We start from the raw sequence: 20,869 nt of genomic DNA, 5'->3' as shown, positions 1-20,869 counted from the left end.
GATACGCCTCGTATAAAGCGCTTTGTGACAGATACCCCTTTTCCACCAAATCAGTTCCAGGGCTGGTTCGGGGCCAGTGCTGGTGCTGGTTCACAACTCGTTCAACTTGCGAGCCAGCTGAGAACCAGTTTGCTTTTCCATAGCTCGCGGTGCTAAGCGGAGCCACGTCATTACGTCGCTGTATACGTCAGTTACGTCGCTGTATACGTCATTACGTCGCTGTATACGTCATTACGTCGCTGTATACGTCAGTTACGGCACTACGTTTACATAAACCTTGGCGCGAATATCAAAGCAAAAACAACACGGAAGAAGCAGCAGCAACAACAACAATAATAATAATGGATGACTTCGTGTTTGTACAGCTGCTGCTTCTCGCCGCTTAAAAATGGCAATCTTTCGCGGTCTTGTTATTGTTGTTGGTCTTAACAACTCCCCCGCCCCCCCCGCTGACGTAAGCGGTTCTTTCCTTTGGCCCAGCAGAGAGTTGGTGCTAGCCTGGAACCGACTTTTCTGGCCCCAGAGCCAGTTCTTTGTGAGTGGAAACAGAAAACCCGGTTCCAAACTAAGCACTGGCCCCGAACCAGCCCTGGAACTGCTTTGGTGGAAAAGGGGCAATTATGTCTTATTCCTTCCATAATGTCCATCTTTAAGAGCACTTGCCATGGATGACTGTTTTTGTTTTTTTCTTGTTCTTGAAATATCAAGGTGACTCGGACATACTGAGCCTTTCAAACTAGACTCTTGTTCCCTTCTCAGTCTGTGATGTCCAGAGAATTCCCAAGTCTTACCAAGACCCTCCTCTCATTTTGTAATGGTTCCACCCCTCATTAACATATGACCGCCCAGAGCAATCCGAATCAAGAAGGTGGAGCCGTCTACATCACAATTTGTCCGCTGTTGTTTTGGAAAAGTATCAAGAAAATTGCCGTGTTGGTGTCAAGGTTGTAGATGACAGAGTTCTTGGTTCAGGATGTGAGCCAATCAGAGCAAAGCTAATGTTTAAAAGCACAGCCGCAAAATCGGCCTGTCTCATCTGGGAGAGTTTTTATCCCATGCTAAAGCGGGATGAGGAAAAAAAGAACCAAGACCTCGCAAACTTTCCAAAGGCATCTCAGGGAAGAATATAAAATGATGGAAAAGTGTATGACACAGAAGGTATGTGAACATAGCAGTTACAGAAGATAAGCAGGATGCAAGCCAGCCAGTGTGTGTGTGTGAGGATGTTCTGCATAACTGCAAGAAAAATTCTGCTGATGCTGCGTCTTCCTCGGTGTCTACACACACACACAGCAACATATGAACGAGTCTGATTTTACTGATTGGCTGAAATTGATCAGCACCTGCTTGTTAATTAACAGCACTTTAACGAGCTGCATGGAAGAACAGAGAGACCTGGACATTGGATAACAACACACATGCACACTCAGGATTATCCTGAGAGAGAGAGAGAGAGAAGCAATAAAGCTTCATTACAGATTGAGGTTCAAATCAATTTTCAGTCAATGGAAACTTCCAATTAAACTTTCCTTCTCTAATTAATTAAATATAATGTACACACACACACACTTACAGCAGAGGGCATGGTGGAGGTCTCGCTTCTGTTCGGAGATGAGTGTGTGCAGTCTGGACTGCGAGACAGAGCCCTGGGACAGATCCTGCAGCAGCTCTTTGTCTGAACCACCCACCCACACACACACACACACACACCCCTTCAGTGTCAATAAACATCTGTGAAATTAGGCATGTGCTGATTACACAATATTACAGACGCAATCAATGCATAACGCTCTTATCATGAACACACACCCGCTTCGTGTTCCACTTGGGAGGAGGCTGCCGAAGTAGGCAGAATTTTATGAGCGGGCCCATTAATAACACAGCAGAAGGACAACTGTATTCGAAACTTCTATATTTTGGAGAAATGACTTCCAAAGTGGGGCGGTACAATGGTGTAGTGGCTAGCACTGTCACCTCACATCAAGAAGGTTCAGGGTTCGAGCCCAGTGGCCAATGGGGCCTTTCTGTATGGAGTTTGCATGTTCTCCCTGTGTCTGCGTGGGTTTCCTCCGGGTGCTCTGGTTTCCCCCAAAGACATGCAGGCTAGGCTAATTGGTGGCTCTAAATTGACTGGAGGTGTGAATGTGAGTGTGAATGGTTGTTTGTCTCTGGGTCTGTCTCAGAAACTGGGTACCGTGGGGGTACCCAACTAATTATACTCACAGTCAATAAACTATACGGTTTTGAATGGTGATGGTTTTAATTTAAAATAAAATCATGAAAGAAATAATACAGATAAAACTAAATCTTTGACGTGAATACTCTATTCAGAATTTGGCAAAAATTCTGCAAATTTGTGGGAAAATGATCTGGGACATGATAAACAGTTGACTACATCGCGTTCCCTTAAAAAGGTTGTAGTCCACTGAAAAGTCTACAGTTATCACTAATTGTATTTTAAGTTGTAACTTTATACACCTAAGGATTGGTGCGTTCACAGAATAATCATAACCATAATAAAACATCATGCAAAATATTTGATCACCGTCGTAACTCCGTTTTCCGCAAACCCAAAACCAATACGATCGTGTGTTTTGATCTAAATGGAAAGCCTCAGGGTCAAGGTCACTACCTCACCAAAAGTAGTAACTTAAAATCACTACGCTGTATAAAAATTTAGTTATAAATCTGCGATTTTGTTTTTTAAAATGAAAGCTGAAAGTTAGGTCTAGAATATGTTTCTTACAGAATATGTTACGATGGTAGCTGGTCTTGTATGAATTTCTGAGCTATAAAATGAGTTGTGGTCTATTTTTTACCGTAGCGTGTTATTTGTGTGCGGGGAAGGACACACATTAACAATTTGCATGTGTAGAATGGAATTTTCCACTCCAACAGTTAGAAGTTGATCGCGCTTCCATTTGCGGTCTTTCTGTTACGCGGGTGATCTGTTTGGACGTTATCGCTGAAAAGGTGAGTTTTGACAGTTTTATTTTGTTTTAGTCTTGCAGTATAAGGCAATAGAATGTTTCTTTTTAATCTTACTTTCATATTTTGTCGTGTTTGCGTATTTTGGGCCAATATTTTGCAACCGTAGTCAATTTAGATCGAACTTTTGATAGAATCTACGGCCAGTCATTTTGCCACGATGATGGATTTGAACATCTGGTCATAATGGGCCACATTATCAGCTTAGTTCTAGGCATTTCATATTGAATAACTTTATTTGACATAAATATTTGATGACCATCAGGCCTAGCTGTGAAGAATTGATATTATTTATGAGGAATTAGAGAATTTAAAATTTTTCACACTTTCGTAATACGGAAACGGCCACGTATAATCGTTTATTATGATAGTGAGCTTTTAAACCATAAAATGGGAACAAGAATTATTTTATTACAATAAGGTGGCAGACCGTTTCATTTCCTTTCAGAAGCAATAATAAGAACGGACAGAGCTGAGAAAAGTTGATGTGATTTGTGAGAAATAACGGAATTAATGATTTTATCTCACGTTCGTAACGAAGTGGTCAGCTGTCAGATCGTGCTTCCTTATTACGAGAGTGAACTTATAACCATAAAGAGTGAATGAGAATAATTTTTTTGAAATATGTCGCTGTTTCAGTTCCTCACAGAAATGATAATCACACAGTTAGATGAGAAGAATTGATATTGTGAGCAACTGTGGAATTAACGATTTTATCTTATGTTCATAACACGGAAGTGGTCGGCTGTCTGCGCCTCCTTGTATTTAAAGCCCCTCTTTCACAGATTATAGGCGAAATTGAAATTTCATATCAAGGAAAAATCACATATATTTATTCTATATCTCAGTAGTTCTTTGTACTGTATGTAATTGATCAGGATGAGAAAATGGATCGTTTTGACGGTATGCATTATTGAAAGGGTCATTTTTAACAGTATCACTGATACTGCTCATATTTCATTGTCATTTTGCAAACAGTCCTATTTCGCCATATCAAATACCCAAAATGTATCATATTATTCATATTTAAGTGAATAATCAATTCAGTCATCATAACTTGGCATGTTTAACCCAAGCAATCAAAAAGAGGAAATTTATTCAATATTTTCACTCATCTGTGAAGGAGGGGCTTTAATTCTTCATGATGTAGTGCATATGTAAATCAATTTTACAAAAACATTTGAATTGTAATCAAAATATAATTTAACTTTAAGTTGTGAGAATGATTGATTACATTTTAATGCCGTGTGTAAATCTGCAACTTGTTCAGATGTGATACAAGTAATGATATCTTCACTGTAAAAAGAAACTAGTAAAGAAAAAAAACACGTGTTTCCATGTTATGTTAGTGATGAAAAAACAAATAATTTAATAAATCAATGGGATATTGTGTGACAGTTTCAAACTTTTGTCTGTGTATTACTATGATGCTAATTGATAATTTAGTACAAAATAAGGGGTGTATCTACATGACATCCTGCAGGCACAACAAAGTAAAGTTGAATAAAATGTATGATAACTGATGAACATTCGAAACTAAGGAGTAAAATTTAAAAATAATGATAACAAATATGTTTTTGTTTTTCTGTCCAATAATTGCATTTAAAGAAACAAATATATGTACAGAAAAAAGATATTCCTTGGTTATTAAAGAGGGTTTTTAAATGCATACATGTTTCCATGTTATGCGAGTGAACTTCAGAACATCGTTAAAATTTTCCACAGTGGAGGCCAGATAAAGCAAGATGCTATCTTTATTCTTATTAAACATGACAAAAGAAACGTTCAGTGTTAAGTAAATGCAAAAAAAAATATTAAAATTAGAAAATTTATTTTTTGACCAGGCGGCACGGTGGTGTAGTGGTTAGCGCTGTCGCCTCACAGCAAGAAGGTCCGGGTTCGAGCCCCGGGGCCGGCGAGGGCCTTTCTGTGTGGAGTTTGCATGTTCTCCCCGTGTCCGCGTGGGTTTCCTCCGGGTGCTCCGGTTTCCCCCACAGTCCAAAGACATGCAGGTTAGGTTAACTGGCGACTCTAAATTGACCGTAGGTGTGAATGTGAGTGTGAATGGTTGTCTGTGTCTATGTGTCAGCCCTGTGATGACCTGGCGACTTGTCCAGGGTGTACCCCGCCTTTCGCCCGTAGTCAGCTGGGATAGGCTCCAGCTTGCCTGCGGCCCTGTAGAAGGATAAAGCGGCTAGAGATAATGAGATGAGATGAGATTTTTTGACCAGAATGTCCCAAATGAGAGACCAGTTTCTGAGACGGACCCCTCTATGTGTCAGACCTGCGATGATCTGGTGGCTTGTCCAGGGTGGGTGTACCCTGCCTCTCGCCCATAGTCAGCTGGGACAGGCTCCAGCTTGCTCATGACCCTGCACAGGATAAGCAGTTACAGATAATGGAATGGAATGGACTTCCAAAGGAGCACTCCATGTGTCTCGTTCAGTAAGATGAACCAAAATGGAGGACAGACTTCCAGCTCATGTGGAGCTCAACAGAAGTTACAAGTAAACATGCAATGTTCATTTAAAAAGACAAAGTTAAAATGTCTGGAATCATTGACAGCGGGCGGCACGGTGGTGTAGTGGTTAGCGCTGTCGCCTCACAGCAAGAAGGTCCGGGTTCGAGCCCCGTGGCCGGCGAGGGCCTTTCTGTGCGGAGTTTGCATGTTCTCCCCGTGTCCGCGTGGGTTTCCTCCAGGTGCTCCGGTTTCCCCCACAGTCCAAAGACATGCAGGTTAGGTTAACTGGTGACTCTAAATTGACCGTAGGTGTGAATGTGAGTGTGAATGGTTGTCTGTGTCTATGTGTCAGCCCTGTGATGACCTGGCGACTTGTCCAGGGTGTACCCCGCCTCTCGCCCGTAGTCAGCTGGGATAGGCTCCAGCTTGCCTGCGACCCTGTAGAACAGGATAAGAGGCTACAGATAGTGGATGGATGGAATCATTGACAAAGTGAAGTTTTCCGGAACTTGTGATGTTTATTCAACATTTTTGGAAGAACTTTCCAGTGCCATCGGGGAAGCCATGGCCCAATGGTTCGAGAAGCAGCTTTGGGACCAAAAGGTCACAAGTTCGATTCTCTGAACCAGCAGGAATGGCTGAAAGGCCCTTGAGCAAGGCACCGAACCCCCGACTGCTCCCCAGGCTGCTCTGGGTATGTTGTACATCGCTCTGGATCAGAGCATGTGCTAAATCCCTGTAACGTAATGCCATCTCTTTATAACTTTACGTTTTCTGATCTGGGAAAGTCGGAATGTTTTGTGGTTTTTCAGGAAGATGATAAATTGCAGGTTTTTTGTCTTGTTCACTTCAAGGGAAAGTAAAAGAGAGGCTTGTGAGGGAATGACTATTTATAAGTGCTGCCATAAGTGAAGAAGAAGAAGAAGAAGAAGGAGGCTTTATTTGTCGCATGTACGGTACACCCAAGCACAGTGAAATTCCTCCTCGGCATGTAACCCGTCTGAAGCAGTGAACACACACATGAGCAATGAGCACACACACATACCCAGAGCAGTGGGCGGCTATGCTCTCGCGCCCAGGGAGCAGTTGGGGGTTCGGTGCCTTGCTCAAAGGCATGTCAGCCTTGATATAGAGGGAAGGGAAAGTGCTGCTCATTCATTCAGCTCCCCTCACATTGTTCCTGCTGGTCCTGGGAATTGAACCGGCAACCCTTTAGAGCAAATTTGTTTCATGGACATTCCACAACATCTTGTACCTTCTGTATAAATGGATAAAAATTACTTCATCAGTCCTTCTTTGATGGATAAAAAAACGTTGGCGGGTTGTTCAAACGACGGAACCTTGCACTTTCGATACCCACAATGCCTTGTGCTGTGGCTGTGGCAGTGACCAGGGAGTGTGAGGACATCCACAGGAGTTAGTGTCGTTGCTTTAGTGACACTGCATCAGTGTTTGGGAGGCGATGAAATTTGAAAAAAAATTATATTTTTTGTTTGCACACTTGAGGACCTATCTGTACATGTGCACCGTGTGTGTGTACGTGCACGTGTGTGTACCTCCGTTCTCTTGTAGCAGGTAGTCTACAGGGTTTGAGACTGCAGAGAGAGAACACTGCGGAGTCAGCAGGATGAGCTGAACCTTCTGCAGACGTGCGTCACACACATCCAGAGTGTGGAGAGCCTCGGGTAGCAGTTTTACGTCTTCAACACACACATATATCTATATATAGTATGCATCATTTCAATATCTCCAAGTCAATATGGATTCATATCCGAAGCACACACAAATACACACACACACACACACACACACTCACACACACACACACACACACACACACACACACACACACACACACACACACACTCACTGCTGCAGCCCATGTTCCCAAGGACCTCCTGCAGTTCATCTCTCTGAACACTCGAGCACTCTCCCACACACCAAAACAGCCGCATGCTGCTGCGAGCCTGTTTGCCAGAGTGAGGGAACGTGTGTATGTGTGCGTGTGCAGCAGAGACGATGGCAACCGTATGAGCCACGGTGGCTGCGGAGAACGATCCGGCCATAATCACGTCTCCATCTGGAACCAACCAGGGCCGCAATGCCCACGGACCGATGCAGCACGACTTATCCTACAGACACACCAAAAGCATAAATGATGAGTCAATGACAATAATAGCACCAAAAAAAAACAAAACCCAAAAAAACCACCATCACAATATTACAATTAATAGCTATTAATATAAATACGGAGGTGATGATAGAAAATCATGTGTGCTGACTGATTGAGAAATTCGGACTATTTCTCGATATTCACCTCGAGTGAGTCGGCAAAATGGCGGCTGATCGCTTCATCACCGTAGTGAGGAAGAATTACAAATGATGAAAGAAAATGCTGTTCCGAAAAGCACTAAAGATGCTACGAAGTTAAAGGAGAACTGGAGGCAAATTTTTTATCATCAAAATTCTATTTATCTCATTTTATTAAATATAGGAATGCATTTTTGATCGCTATTTTGTCACTGCTATAGCAAGTTATGAGTGTTTGAAATATATCAGTCCATATGTCAAAGCAATGGCCGTAAACGAGATTCGTCGAGACCTGTGCGAGACGTCGTAGGACGGAAGTAAAACGTACAGCGGAAATCAAAGCGACCGACATCTGCCAACATTCCCTGTGTCCGAAATCGCTCACTCGTTCACTACTCCCTACTCACTATATAGGGAATTACTACAACCCCGATTCCAAAAAAGTTGGGACAAAGTACAAATTGTAAATAAAAACGGAATGCAATAATTTACAAATCTCAAAAACTGATATTGTATTCACAATAGAACATAGACAACATCTCAAAAGTCGAAAGTGAGACATTTTGAAATTTCATGCCAAATACTGGCTCATTTGAAATTTTATGACAGCAACACATCTCAAAAAAGTTGGGACAGGGGCAATAAGAGGCTGGAAAAGTTAAAGGTACAAAAAAGGAACAGCTGGAGGACCAAATTGCAACTCATTAGGTCAATTGGCAATAGGTCATTAACATGACTGGGTATAAAAAGAGCATCTTGGAGTGGCAGTGGCTCTCAGAAGTAAAGATGGGAAGAGGATCACCAATCCCCCTAATTCTGCGCCGACAAATAGTGGAGCAATATCAGAAAGGAGTTCGACAGTGTAAAATTGCAAAGAGTTTGAACATATCATCATCTACAGTGCATAATATCATCAAAAGATTCAGGGAATCTGGAAGAATCTCTGTGCGTAAGGGTCAAGGCCGGAAAACCATACTGGGTGCCCGTGATCTTCGGGCCCTTAGACGGCACTGCATCACATACAGGCATGCTTCTGTATTGGAAATCACAAAATGGGCTCAGGAATATTTCCAGAGAACATTATCTGTGAACACAATTCACCGTGCCATCCGCCGTTGCCAGCTAAAACTCTATAGTTCAAAGAAGAAGACGTATCTAAACATGATCCAGAAGCGCAGACGTCTTCTCTGGGCCAAGGCTCATTTAAAATGGACTGTGGCAAAGTGGAAAACTGTGCTGTGGTCAGACGAATCAAAATTTGAAGTTCTTTATGGAAATCAGGGACGCCGTGTCATTCGGACTAAAGAGGAGAAGGACGACCCGAGTTGTTATCAGCGCTCAGTTCAGAAGCCTGCATCTCTGATGGTATGGGGTTGCATTAGTGCGTGTGGCATGGGCAGCTTACACATCTGGAAAGACACCATCAATGCTGAAAGGTATATCCAGGTTCTAGAGCAACATATGCTCCCATCCAGACGACGTCTCTTTCAGGGAAGACCTTGCATTTTCCAACATGACAATGCCAAACCACATACTGCATCAATTACAGCATCATGGCTGCGTAGAAGAAGGGTCCGGGTACTGAACTGGCCAGCCTGCAGTCCAGATCTTTCACCCATAGAAAACATTTGGTGCATCATAAAACGGAAGATACGACAAAAAAGACCTAAGACAGTTGAGCAACTAGAATCCTACATTAGACAAGAATGGGTTAACATTCCTATCCCTAAACTTGAGCAACTTGTCTCCTCAGTCCCCAGACGTTTACAGACTGTTGTAAAGAGAAAAGGGGATGTCTCACAGTGGTAAACATGGCCTTGTCCCAACTTTTTTGAGATGTGTTGTTGTCATGAAATTTAAAATCACCTAATTTTTCTCTTTAAATGATACATTTTCTCAGTTTAAACATTTGATATGTCATTTATGTTCTATTCTGAATAAAATATGGAATTTTGAAATTTCCACATCATTGCATTCCGTTTTTATTTACAATTTGTACTTTGTCCCAACTTTTTTGGAATCGGGGTTGTATATAGAGGACTATATAGTGAGCTCATTGGTAAAATCAAAAAACGCTTTCGGACACGACTCCGTCGCGCTGGTATTCACATCATTACTGTCGCACAATTAAAACGTGCCAGATCAGTCGGCTGGTGGGTTTTCAAAATAGTAAATACATGCATGTGTTTTTGTGATAAATCCAAATTATACTGAGCGCATTTCCAACATTAATCAATACAAAGTACCTGCAGCTTTCAGGTTTTTTTTTAAATCAAGGCTGAAAACTTTCTTCTTTGTTGCTGCCTTTAATTCAATCAAATTTGAGACTTTTAATTTGATTTATTTCAGTGCAACAGCAAAAAAAGACGCGCGCGCCCTCTTTCGAATGCTGATGTAATCAAGCTGGTCGTTTTGTTTGTTTTGATAGCAATCAGGAAAGTTTGAAAAAAGTAGGCAGTAGTCGTCATTTAAACTCGTTTTTGTGCAATATTTCGTTTGGAAAACAGTTTTCAAAATGGCGGCACTGACACCTGGCTGACACGTCACGTTTCCAAGTCTCATGAAGATCATGTGGATAAGCGATGCCTGCCGTGGACCAAACGAACTAAATTCAACACAGCTAAAAACCAGATAGGCCGATAAGTATAATATTTAATTGCAATTAGTTGCCAATATGAGTCACGATATAAGGTTACTAAAACCAAAAACGTAACTGAATAACATGTTAATGAAGAAATAAAGCAAGTTTAAAAATGACTTCAGTTACCCTTTAAGTCTAAAACTATTTAAAGGGAAGGTGGACTTGTGATTTATTTTATTGATGTCAAAACAAAGTATTTTGTGTGACTCGGCATTGATAAGTGACACATCTGCGCCGCGCCGTTTTTACATTTGCATGCTGCTTTTGAAGCTTGAAATAAATGATTTTTTAATATGATTTAAAATAAAAAAAAAAGAATCACCTGTGTATTTTCCTAAAACAGTTGACTTTGTGTCAGTTATTATTCACCAATATTCACTTCACCTTCGGCGAACAATTGTTAATTGATAGGTAGCTAATTAGCTACTTATTTAGGTTCAATCTTAATAACAAGCCACTATGAACCGATTACTGCGACTTGGCTTCGTGGTTAGCGTGTCCGCCTCTCGACCAGGAGATCGCGAGTTCTACTCGCGGTTGGGTCAGACCAAAGACCATCATAAAAATGGTACCTACTACCGTCTGGCCAGGCACGCTGCAATACAGATGCGAGTGGGGTCATCAAACTCTCGCGGTTACCAGAGGACTAGCCCCCCACTGTAGCCGTAGCTATATCGGCAAGAGTCCGAGGGCTATAGAAATCGAGATTGGCGCTGCACCCATACACCTTAAAGAGCTGGTTAGTACTAGGACAGGAGACTGCCTGGGAGGACAAGATTCTGGCGTAAGAGGGACCTTGACTTGACTTGATGTTGCTATTAGCTATTTAACAGTTATTCCACGAAATCCAGTCGTATATGAGTTGATAGCCGACGAGGCACGTAGCACCGAACTGGCTCGAAGCCATGTACGTTGAGATTGAGTGGAATAACTGTTTTATTCTCTCCATGTTCACTGGATTTTGAGAAACAGAGCATTTTTATTTTTTTGCAAAGTTGATTCATAAAATCTTTACACAAAAGTTCAACACAATAATTTCTGCTTAGAATGTAAACAAACTGGCGAAATGACAGTCGCAATTTGTGAAAAATGCGAAAATAATAATAATAATAATAATAATAATAATAATTCTTGAAAAATTTAAAAAGATACATTCTTACCATCAAATACTTTCATTCCATATTTTGTTGCTTTTTTGTATTTTTTGGTGTTTTGTTTTCGAGTCGAGTTTTTATTTCGTCCTCGGTTGGTTCAGCAACACGCGCCGCCATTTTGTTTTTCTCCACTCACGGGATATGAGCTGATAGCCTCGTATGAGAGTAGCTGATATGGGTCTGCCTCAGAAACTGGGTACTGTGGGGGTACCCCACTAAATATACTCACAGTCAATAAACTATACGGTTTTAAATGGTGATGTTGGTTTTAATTTGAAATAAAATGATGAAAGAAATAATACAAGTAAAACTAAATCTTTGATGTGAATACTCTATTCAGAATTTGGCAAAAATTCTGCAAATTTGTGGAAAAATGGCGGCTTGATCTGGGACATGATAAATGGTTGACTACATCGTGTTCCCTTAAAAAGGTTGTAGTCCACTGAAAAGTCTACAGTTATCACTAATTGTATTTTAAGTTGTAACTTTATACACCTAAGGATTGGTGCGCTCACAGAATAATCATAACCGTAATAAAACATCATGCAAAATATTTGATCACCGTCGTAACTCTGTTTTCCGCATACCCAAAACCAATACGATCGTGTGTTTTGATCTAAATGGAAAGCCTCAGGGTCAAGGTCACGACCTCACCAAAAGTAGTAACTTAAAATCACTATGCCATATAAACATTTAGTTATAAATCTGCGATTTTGTTTTTTAAAACGAAAGCTGAAAGTTAGGTCTAGAATATGTTTCTTACAGAATATGTTACGATGGTAGCTGGTCTTGTATGAATTTCTGAGCTACAGTGGTGCTTGAAAGTTTGTGAACCCTTTAGAATTTTCTATATTTCTGCATAAATATGACCTAAAACATCATCAGATTTTCACAGAAGTTCTAAAAGTAGATAAAGAGAACCCAGTTAAACAAATGAGACAAAATATTATACTTGGTCATTTATTTATTGAGGAAAATGATCTGATATTACATATCTGTGAGTGGCAAAAGTATATGAACCTCTAGGATTAGCAGTTAATTTGAAGGTGAAATTAGAGTCAGGTGTTTTCAATCAATGGGATGACAATCAGGTGTGAGTGGGCACCCTGTTTTATTTAAAGAACAGGGATCTATCAAAGTCTGATCTTCACAACACATGTTTGTGGAAGTGTATCATGGCACGAACAAAGGAGATTTCTGAGGACTTCAGAAAAAGTGTTGTTGATGCTCATCAGGCTGGAAAAGGTTACAAAACCATCTCTAAAGAGTTTGGACTCCACCAATCCACAGTCAGACAAATTGTGTACAAATGAAGGAAATTCAAGACCATTGTTACCCTCGCCAGGAGTGGTCGACCAACAAAGATCACTCCAAGAGCAAGGCGTGTAATAGTTGGAGAGGTCACAAACGACCCCAGAGTAACTTCTAAGCAACTGAAGGCCTCTCTCACATCGGCTAATGTTAATGTTCATGAGTCCACCATCAGGAGAACACTGAACAACAATGGTGTGCATGGCAGGGTTGCAAGGAGAAAGCCACTGCTCTCCAAAAATAACATTGCTGCTTGTCTGCAGTTTGGTAAAGATCACGTGGACAAGCCAGAAGGCTATTGGAAAAATGTTTTGTGGACGGATGAGACCAAAATAGAACTTTTTAGTTTAAATGTGTTATGTTTGGAGAAAGGAAAACACTGCATTCCAGCATAAGAACCTTATCCCATCTGTGAAACATGGTAGTGGTAGTATCATGGTTTGGGCCTGTTTTGCTGCATCTGGGCCAGGACGGCTTGCCATCATTGATGCAACAATGAATTCTGAATTATACCAGCGAATTCTAAAGGAAAATGTCAGGACATCTGTCCATGAACTGAATCTCAAGAGAAGGTGCGTCATGCAGCAGGACAACGACCCTAAGCACACAAGTCGTTCTACCAAAGAATGGTTAAATAAGAATAAAGTTAATGTTTTGGAATGGCCAAGTCAAAGTCCTGACCTTAATCCAATGGAAATGTTGTGGAAGGACCTGAAGCGAGCAGTTCATGTGAGGAAACCCACCAACATCCCAGAGTTGAAGCTGTTCTGTATGGAGGAACGGGCTAAAATTCCTCCAAGCCGGTGTGCAGGACTTGCAGTTGCAAGTTGCAGTTATTGCTGCACAAGGGGGTCACACCAGATACTGAAAGCAAAGGTTCACATACTTTTGCCACTTACAGATATGTAATATTGGATCATTTTCCTCAATAAATAAATGACCAAGTATAATATTTTTGTCTCATTTGTTTTACTGGGTTCACTTTATCTACTTTTCGGACTTGTGTGAAAATCTGATGATGTTTTAGCTCATATTTATGCAGAAATATAGAAAATTCTAAAGGGTTCACAAACTTTCAAGCACCACTGTATAAAATGAGTCGTGGTCTATTTTTTACCGTAGCGTGTTATTTGTGTGTGGGGAAGGACACACATTAACAATTTGCATGTGTAGAATGGAATTTTCCACTCCAACAGTTAGAAGTTGATTGTGCTTCCATTTGCGATCTTTCTGTTACGCGGGTGATCTGTTCGGACGTTATCGCTGAAAAGGTGAGTTTTGACAGTTTTATTTTGTTTTAGTCTTGCAGTATAAGGCAATAGAATGTTTCTTTTTCATCTTACTTTCATATTTCGTAGTGTTTGTGTATTTTTGGCCAATATTTTGCAACCATGGTCAATTTAGATCGAACTTTTGATAGAATCTACGGCCAGTCATTTTGCCCCGCCCCTGCCTCGCCCTCCGTCTGGTGCGGTAGTGATGTCCCGTTGCTCGCGCGCCGCAGCAGAGTCCCGCGCGACCTTCAGCCGGTACAGTCGCTGTTCTTTTACCAGCGCCGTTATTCTCATCTTTCCGGTGTGTTCTTGATTTTTCCATTGTGTCCTATTTCGCCATATCAAATACCCAAAATGCATCATATTATTCATATTTAAGTGAATAATCAATTCAGTCATCATAACTTGTCATTTTTAACCCAAGCAATCATCTCATCTCATCTCATTATCTCTAGCCGCTTTATCCTGTTCTACAGGGTCGCAGGCAAGCTGGAGCCTATCCCAGCTGACTACGGGCGAAAGGCGGGGTACACCCTGGATAAGTCGCCAGGTCATCACAGGGCTGACACATAGACACAGACAACCATTCACACTCACATTCACACCTACGGTCAATTTAGAGTCACCAGTTAACCTAACCTGCATGTCTTTGGACTGTGGGGGAAACTGGAGCACCCGGAGGAAACCCACACAGACACGGGGAGAACATGCAAACTCCACACAGAAAGGCCCTTGCCGGCCACGGGGCTCGAACCCGGACCTTCTTGCTGTGAGGCGACAATGCTAACCACTACACCACCGTGCCGCCCCCCCCCAAGCAATCAAAAAGAGGAAATTTAGTCAATATTTTCACTCATCTGTGAAGGAGCGGCTTTAATTCTTCATGATGGAGTTATTTTATATGGAAATCAATTTTACAAAAGCATTTGAATTGTAATCAAAAAAACATTTCCATAGTGGAGGCCAGATAAAGCAAGATGCTATCTTTATTCTTATTAAACATGACAAAAGAAACATTGAGTGTTAGGTAAACGCAAAAAAAATAGTAAAATTAGAAACAATTTTTTTTTGCCATAATGTCCCAAATGAGAGACCAGTTTCTGAGACGGACCCGTATCCTAGCAGGAGAGGAGCCAATCAGAGTGTGTGATTGCTCATATCCAGTGAATGTGGATAGAATAAATACGATGTTTCACTAAAAATGCCAGTAACACGCACTGTCAGGCAGCGAGCTATTTATTTATTTATGTTCGCTAAAACTCCTTTACAATAAGGTTTAACACTTAGCTCAAACAAATGCCTGATCTTCCAGAGCTATTAGCTAGCTATTTATGCTTGGCTAAAACAGTCCAACGATCACAACCTTTGATTTATTTTCATACCTTATTTATGACAGGATTAGTTTGCTAGATATTTGGTGTAACTAACTTTCGCAAACGTGCTGATTTGTTCAATGAAATGGGTTTATACAAAATACGAACTTGAAACATTTTGCACTATTTTAGTCAGGGACATCCTGTCAGTATGACAACATCTTAGCGCATCTCATATAATTAATAAATCAGTTGATCTGATTCACTGAAAAGAATGATTCTTTTACTGTGACAAGAAACGGTTCATTTGCTCTTTGCCTTTCACTAGTTTCCAAAAGTATCAATAATTTTGCCTCTCCGAGCTTCCAAACATTTTAACACTCGTTGATAAATTTGTGAGAGAGTCATAAAGGAAGGAAGTGTGTGCATCTGAGTGCTCAAGTGCTCGTTCACGTCACGCTGCCATGATCACGAATACTTTTGTGAGCACTTTTTGCATACGAGTACATATACAGTAAATACTAGTGCATCTCAAAAAATTAGAATATTGTGAAAAAGTTCAATATTTTCCATCAGTTATTTAAGAAAGTAAAATGTTATATATTATAGACTCATTACACATAAACTAAAATGTTTCAAGCATTTTTCTATTTTAATTTTAATCAGTATGGCATACAGTACAAAAACATTAAAAAAAACATCTCAGAATATTAGAATATTTCATTTCGAGTTTGAGTAAAACAGTATGAACACAGTGTATCTCTCGGTCTAGTTCAGTACACACAACCACAATCATGGGGAAGACTGCTGACTTGACTGTTGTCCAGAAGATGATCACTGATGCCCTCCACAAGGAGGGTAAGCCACAAAAGGTCATTGCTGAAAAGGGTGGCTGGAAAAGGTGCACAAGCAACAGGGATGGCCGCAGTCTTGAGAGGATTGTCAAGAAAAGTTGATTCAAGAACTTGGGAGAGCTTCACAAGGAGTGGACTGACGCTGGTGTCATTGTATCAAGACCCATCACGAACAGACATCTTCAGGAAAGGGGATACAACTTTCGCATTCCTAATATCAAGCTACTCCTGAGCCAGAGACAATGTCAGAAGTGTCTTATCTGGGCTAAGGAGAGAAAGAACTGGACTGTTGCTCAGTGGTCCAAAGTCCTCTTTTCAGATGAAAGTACATTTTGCATTTAATTTGGAAATCACAGTTCTAGAGTCTGGAGGAAGAGTGGAGAGGCACAGAATCCAAGGTGTTTGAAGCCCAGTGTGAAGTTTCCACAGTCTGTGATGATTTGGGGTGCCATGTCATCTGCTGGTGTTGGTCCACTGTATTTTATCAAGTCCAAAGTCAACACAGCCATCTACCAGGAGATTTTGGAGCACTTTATGCTTCCATCTGCTGATGAGCTTTTTGGAGATGCCGATTTCCTTTTCCAGCAGGACTTAGCACCTACCCACAGTGCCAAAACTACTACCAAATGGTTTGCTGACCATGATATTACTGTGTTTGATTGGCCAGCCAACTTGCCTGACCTGAACCCCATAGAGAATCTATGGGGTATTGTCAAGAGGAAGATGAGAAACACCGACCCAAAAATACAGATACGCTGAAGGCCACTATCAAACCAACCTGGGCTTCAATAACACCTCAGCAGTGCCACAGACTGATCACCTCCATGCCACACCGCATTGATACAGTAATTCATGGTAAAGGAGTCCCAACCAAGTATTGAGTGTATAAATGAATATCCTTTTCAGAAGTTGGACATTTCTGCATTGTAAATCCTTTTTTTGATTGATCTTAGGGAATATTCTAATAATTTGAGATACTGGATTTCTGATTTTCATGAGCTATAAGCCATAATCATCAAAATTAAAACAAAAAAGGCTTTAAATATTTCACTTTACATGTAATGAATATAGAATATATGAAAGTTTACCTTTTTTAATTCAATTATGAAAAAAAAGGAACTTTTTCATGGTATTCTAATTTTTTGAGATGCACTAGTAGGCCTGGTATTGGACTGATTACAGATACTCGAGATACAGTGGATATAAAAAGTCTACACACCCTGTTAAAATGACAGGTTTCTAATGATGTAAAAAAATGATACCACAATAAATAATTTCAAAACTTTTCCCACCTTTAATGTGACTTATAACCTGTACAATTCAACTGAAAAACAAACAAATCCCTTAGGGGGAAAACATAAAAAATAAAAATGTACAATAAGTTGGTTGCATAAGTGTGCACACCCTGAAACTGATACTTTGTTGAAGCACTTTTTGATTTAATTATAGCATTCGGTCTTTTGGGGTCGGAGTCTATCAGCTTGCCACATCTACTGTAGACTTGGCAATATTTGCCCACTCTTCCTTGCAAAAGCGCTCCGAATCTGTCAGGTTGCGAGGGCGTCTCTTGTGCACAGCCCTCTTCAGGTCACCCCACAGATTTTCAATTGGATTTAGGTCTGGGTTCTGGCTGGGCCGTTCCAAAACTTTTTTGGGGATCATTGTCATGCTAAAAGATGAAATTCCTCTTCATCTTCATCATTCGAGCAGACACCTGAAGGTTTTGGGCCAAAATTGACTGGTATTTCGAACTGTTCATAATTCCCTCCACCTTGACTAAAGCTCCTGTTCCAGCTGAAGAAAAACAACCCCAAAACATGATGCTGCCACCACCATGCTTCACCGTGGGTATGGGGTTCTTTTGGTGTTGTTTTTGCACCAAACATACCTTTTGGAATCGTGGCCAAAAAGTTCAACCTTGGTTTCATCAGACCATAACACATTTTCCCATATGCTTTTGGGAGAGTTGATGTATTTTTTTTTGCAAAATTTAGCCAGGCCTGGATGTTTTTCTTTGACTCTACCTCATAGTCCAGACATCTGGAGAATACGGGAGATTGCTGTCGCATGGTGTACACAACCAGTACTTGCCAGAAATTCCTGCAGCTCCTTCAGTGTTGGTGTAGGCCTCTTGGCAGCCTCCCGGACCAGTTTTCATTTTGTCTTTTCATCAGTTTTGGAGAGTTCTCGGTAATGTCACTGTTGTCCCATATTTTCTCCACTTCTTGATGACGGTCTTCACTGTGCTGCATGGTATATCTAATGCCATGGAAATGTTTTTGTCTCCTTCTCCTGACTGATACCCTTCAACAATGAGATCCCGTTGATGCTTTGTAAGCTCTCTGTGAACCCTGGCTTTTGCTGGAGGATGCAACTGAGTAAATGTCTGAACTTTATCTGGGGTTCATCAGAGTCATTTTAAATCGATGGCAGGTGTGAACCCAAAAAGACTGAATGCTGTAATTAAATCAAACGGTGCTTCAACAAAGTATTAGTTTAAGGGTGTGCACACTTATGCAACCAGCTTGGTGTACGGTACGTTTCCCCCCCGAACAGATTTGTTTGTTTTTCAATTGAATTGTACAGGTTATAGGTCACATTAAAGGTGGGAAAAGTTTTGAAATTATTTATCATGGTCTCATATTTTCACATCAGAAAAACCTGTCATTTTAACGGGGTGTGTGCACTTTTTATATCCGCTGTATACACAGACAAAGATCAGTACATTGTCCAAGGTTGTGTGGTTTTACTGGAGATGTGTATGTACCTGAATGACCAGCCTGCAATCTTTCAGCAGGTTTGTTTTGTGTAATTCTCTTTTCGCACACGTGGGAAACACCAGCAGGTCGAGGCAGTGTAGGTCCTCGCAGAACGTCTGACCTTCCAACTGTGTGATGGATTTCACATGGGAGAAACCTGCAGCCTTCAACACCTCGCACACTTCCTGCATACTGCACACAGCAAAGGTCCGTGTCAGAAGTTTCGATCAGAACGTGGGCCGCTAAATAAATGACACGCTGAGTGTATGTAGCATTCTCTTTGGCACTGTGTGTTTGATGAAGTACTGGACAGGGATAAAACCTTCCACCGCCGCCTCTGAGAAAATCCTTCCTTTCGTAGTTTTGTAGTCATTTTCATATTTCAAGCCCTATTTGAGCCCATGTTTACATTAGACCATATCAGCAGATCATCACATTAACGTTTTTAAAACGATTAGTGTGCACACAGCAACAGCAATACACGATTTGCGTGCACACAGCAACGCCAATACACGGATACGCTCGGCTCCGCAGGCATCCTGCGCTCCAAATCACTCCGCCCTGAACAGCGAGTGCCCTCTGGAGGGTGCGCACTCCGGCCTTGCGCAGCTCACAGAGCACGCGAGTGAAGTGCACGAGCTGTGATTCGGGACTGAGCCGCTGTGTGTGTGATCCCAGCGCATATCACTTACCACTTGCAAGTGGAAGGATGGCAAGCCTAAAGACAATCATAATTACACAATGGGCAGTATTTGCATCAGTATTTGCAGTATTTTCATACTTTTATACTCTTTAATGAAAGGTGATACAAGGCGGAAGTCCGCGCCGTTTTTCAGCAGTCGCGTCACATGACCAACGCCAGCGAATCAGGAAGGTGGATGTCACAGTGACGTTGTCCAATGACGACGCCAACTAGAGCTCAGCACAGCGTATCCGCGTATCTCAATGTTTACACAGCACCGGAGCTGACTCGATCTGGATTGAATACGTGGACGCTGGCAGATTCCCGTTTCCCGGCGTTTCCAGGCGGTTTAATGTAAACGGACAGTGCATCCGCGAAGAAAACGAGACAGATACGGTCTAATGTAAACTTGGCCTGAGTTTGACCTTTTATGGAGTTTTGTGGGCGTCACTGAATGCAAATGAGCTGAACTGTGTGATCAACATAATGCACGTGAGCATGAAGAAAATCAGCGTTTCCGAAACCTTTTAAATATGGTGGAAATTTTGAGTTTGATTTCACGCAGACATTTACACACACCTTTACGAAACAACTGACAAATGAGGCCTATTGTACTTTGAACAATTTTCACCGCAAGCTTTTAATCAGTGTGTTACTGAACAAGTAAATCTGCGAACGTAGCAAGTTGCCTTCTATTCTTCTGGAGGTCTCCAGAGCTCTGAATTTGCTGCACCAAGAACAAATCGCACACACACACACACACACACACACACACACACACACACACACACACACACACACACACACACACACACACAAAAGTGCATATTGTTTCCTCGGGGCCGAGATCAGGAAGGCGTGTCACATGTGACTACAGAATTTCAGATGAATCACATGATTCCTAAAAAGAAACACATTCAAAAGTACAAAGCATGCATTTTAAAAATAGACAGATAAATATATGTGTGTGTGTGTGTGTGTGTGTGTGTGTGTGTTGTCCACAAGCTCTGATTGCATCTGTCTGTGGTTCAGTACGATTTATCTGTCCATGGTCAGCGTGCCTGAGGGCTTGCATGAGCTACGATCCCCAGACACACACACACACACACACACACACACACA

General features: G+C 41.3%; 1 protein-coding gene across 3 annotated transcripts in view; it reads right to left on the bottom strand.

Annotated features, from left to right (window-relative positions):
- Nucleotides 1-20,869, bottom strand: part of LOC132868380 (putative methyltransferase NSUN7) — an 87,944-nt gene that overhangs the window by 16,193 nt on the left and 50,882 nt on the right. For all 3 annotated transcript variants that reach the window (XM_060901218.1, XM_060901220.1, XM_060901219.1), the window contains 4 exons: nt 19,074-19,257; nt 7,320-7,581; nt 7,006-7,149; nt 1,574-1,675 (listed from right to left, as the gene is read on the bottom strand). In XM_060901218.1, coding sequence (XP_060757201.1) covers nt 1,574-1,675; nt 7,006-7,149; nt 7,320-7,581; nt 19,074-19,257 — 692 coding nt within the window. The remainder of the gene's footprint in view (nt 1-1,573; nt 1,676-7,005; nt 7,150-7,319; nt 7,582-19,073; nt 19,258-20,869) is intronic.

Source organism: Neoarius graeffei, chromosome 20 (assembly GCF_027579695.1).
Source record: "Neoarius graeffei isolate fNeoGra1 chromosome 20, fNeoGra1.pri, whole genome shotgun sequence".
Taxonomy (NCBI): domain Eukaryota; kingdom Metazoa; phylum Chordata; class Actinopteri; order Siluriformes; family Ariidae; genus Neoarius; species Neoarius graeffei.
This window is presented reverse-complemented; position numbering and strand designations above follow the sequence as displayed.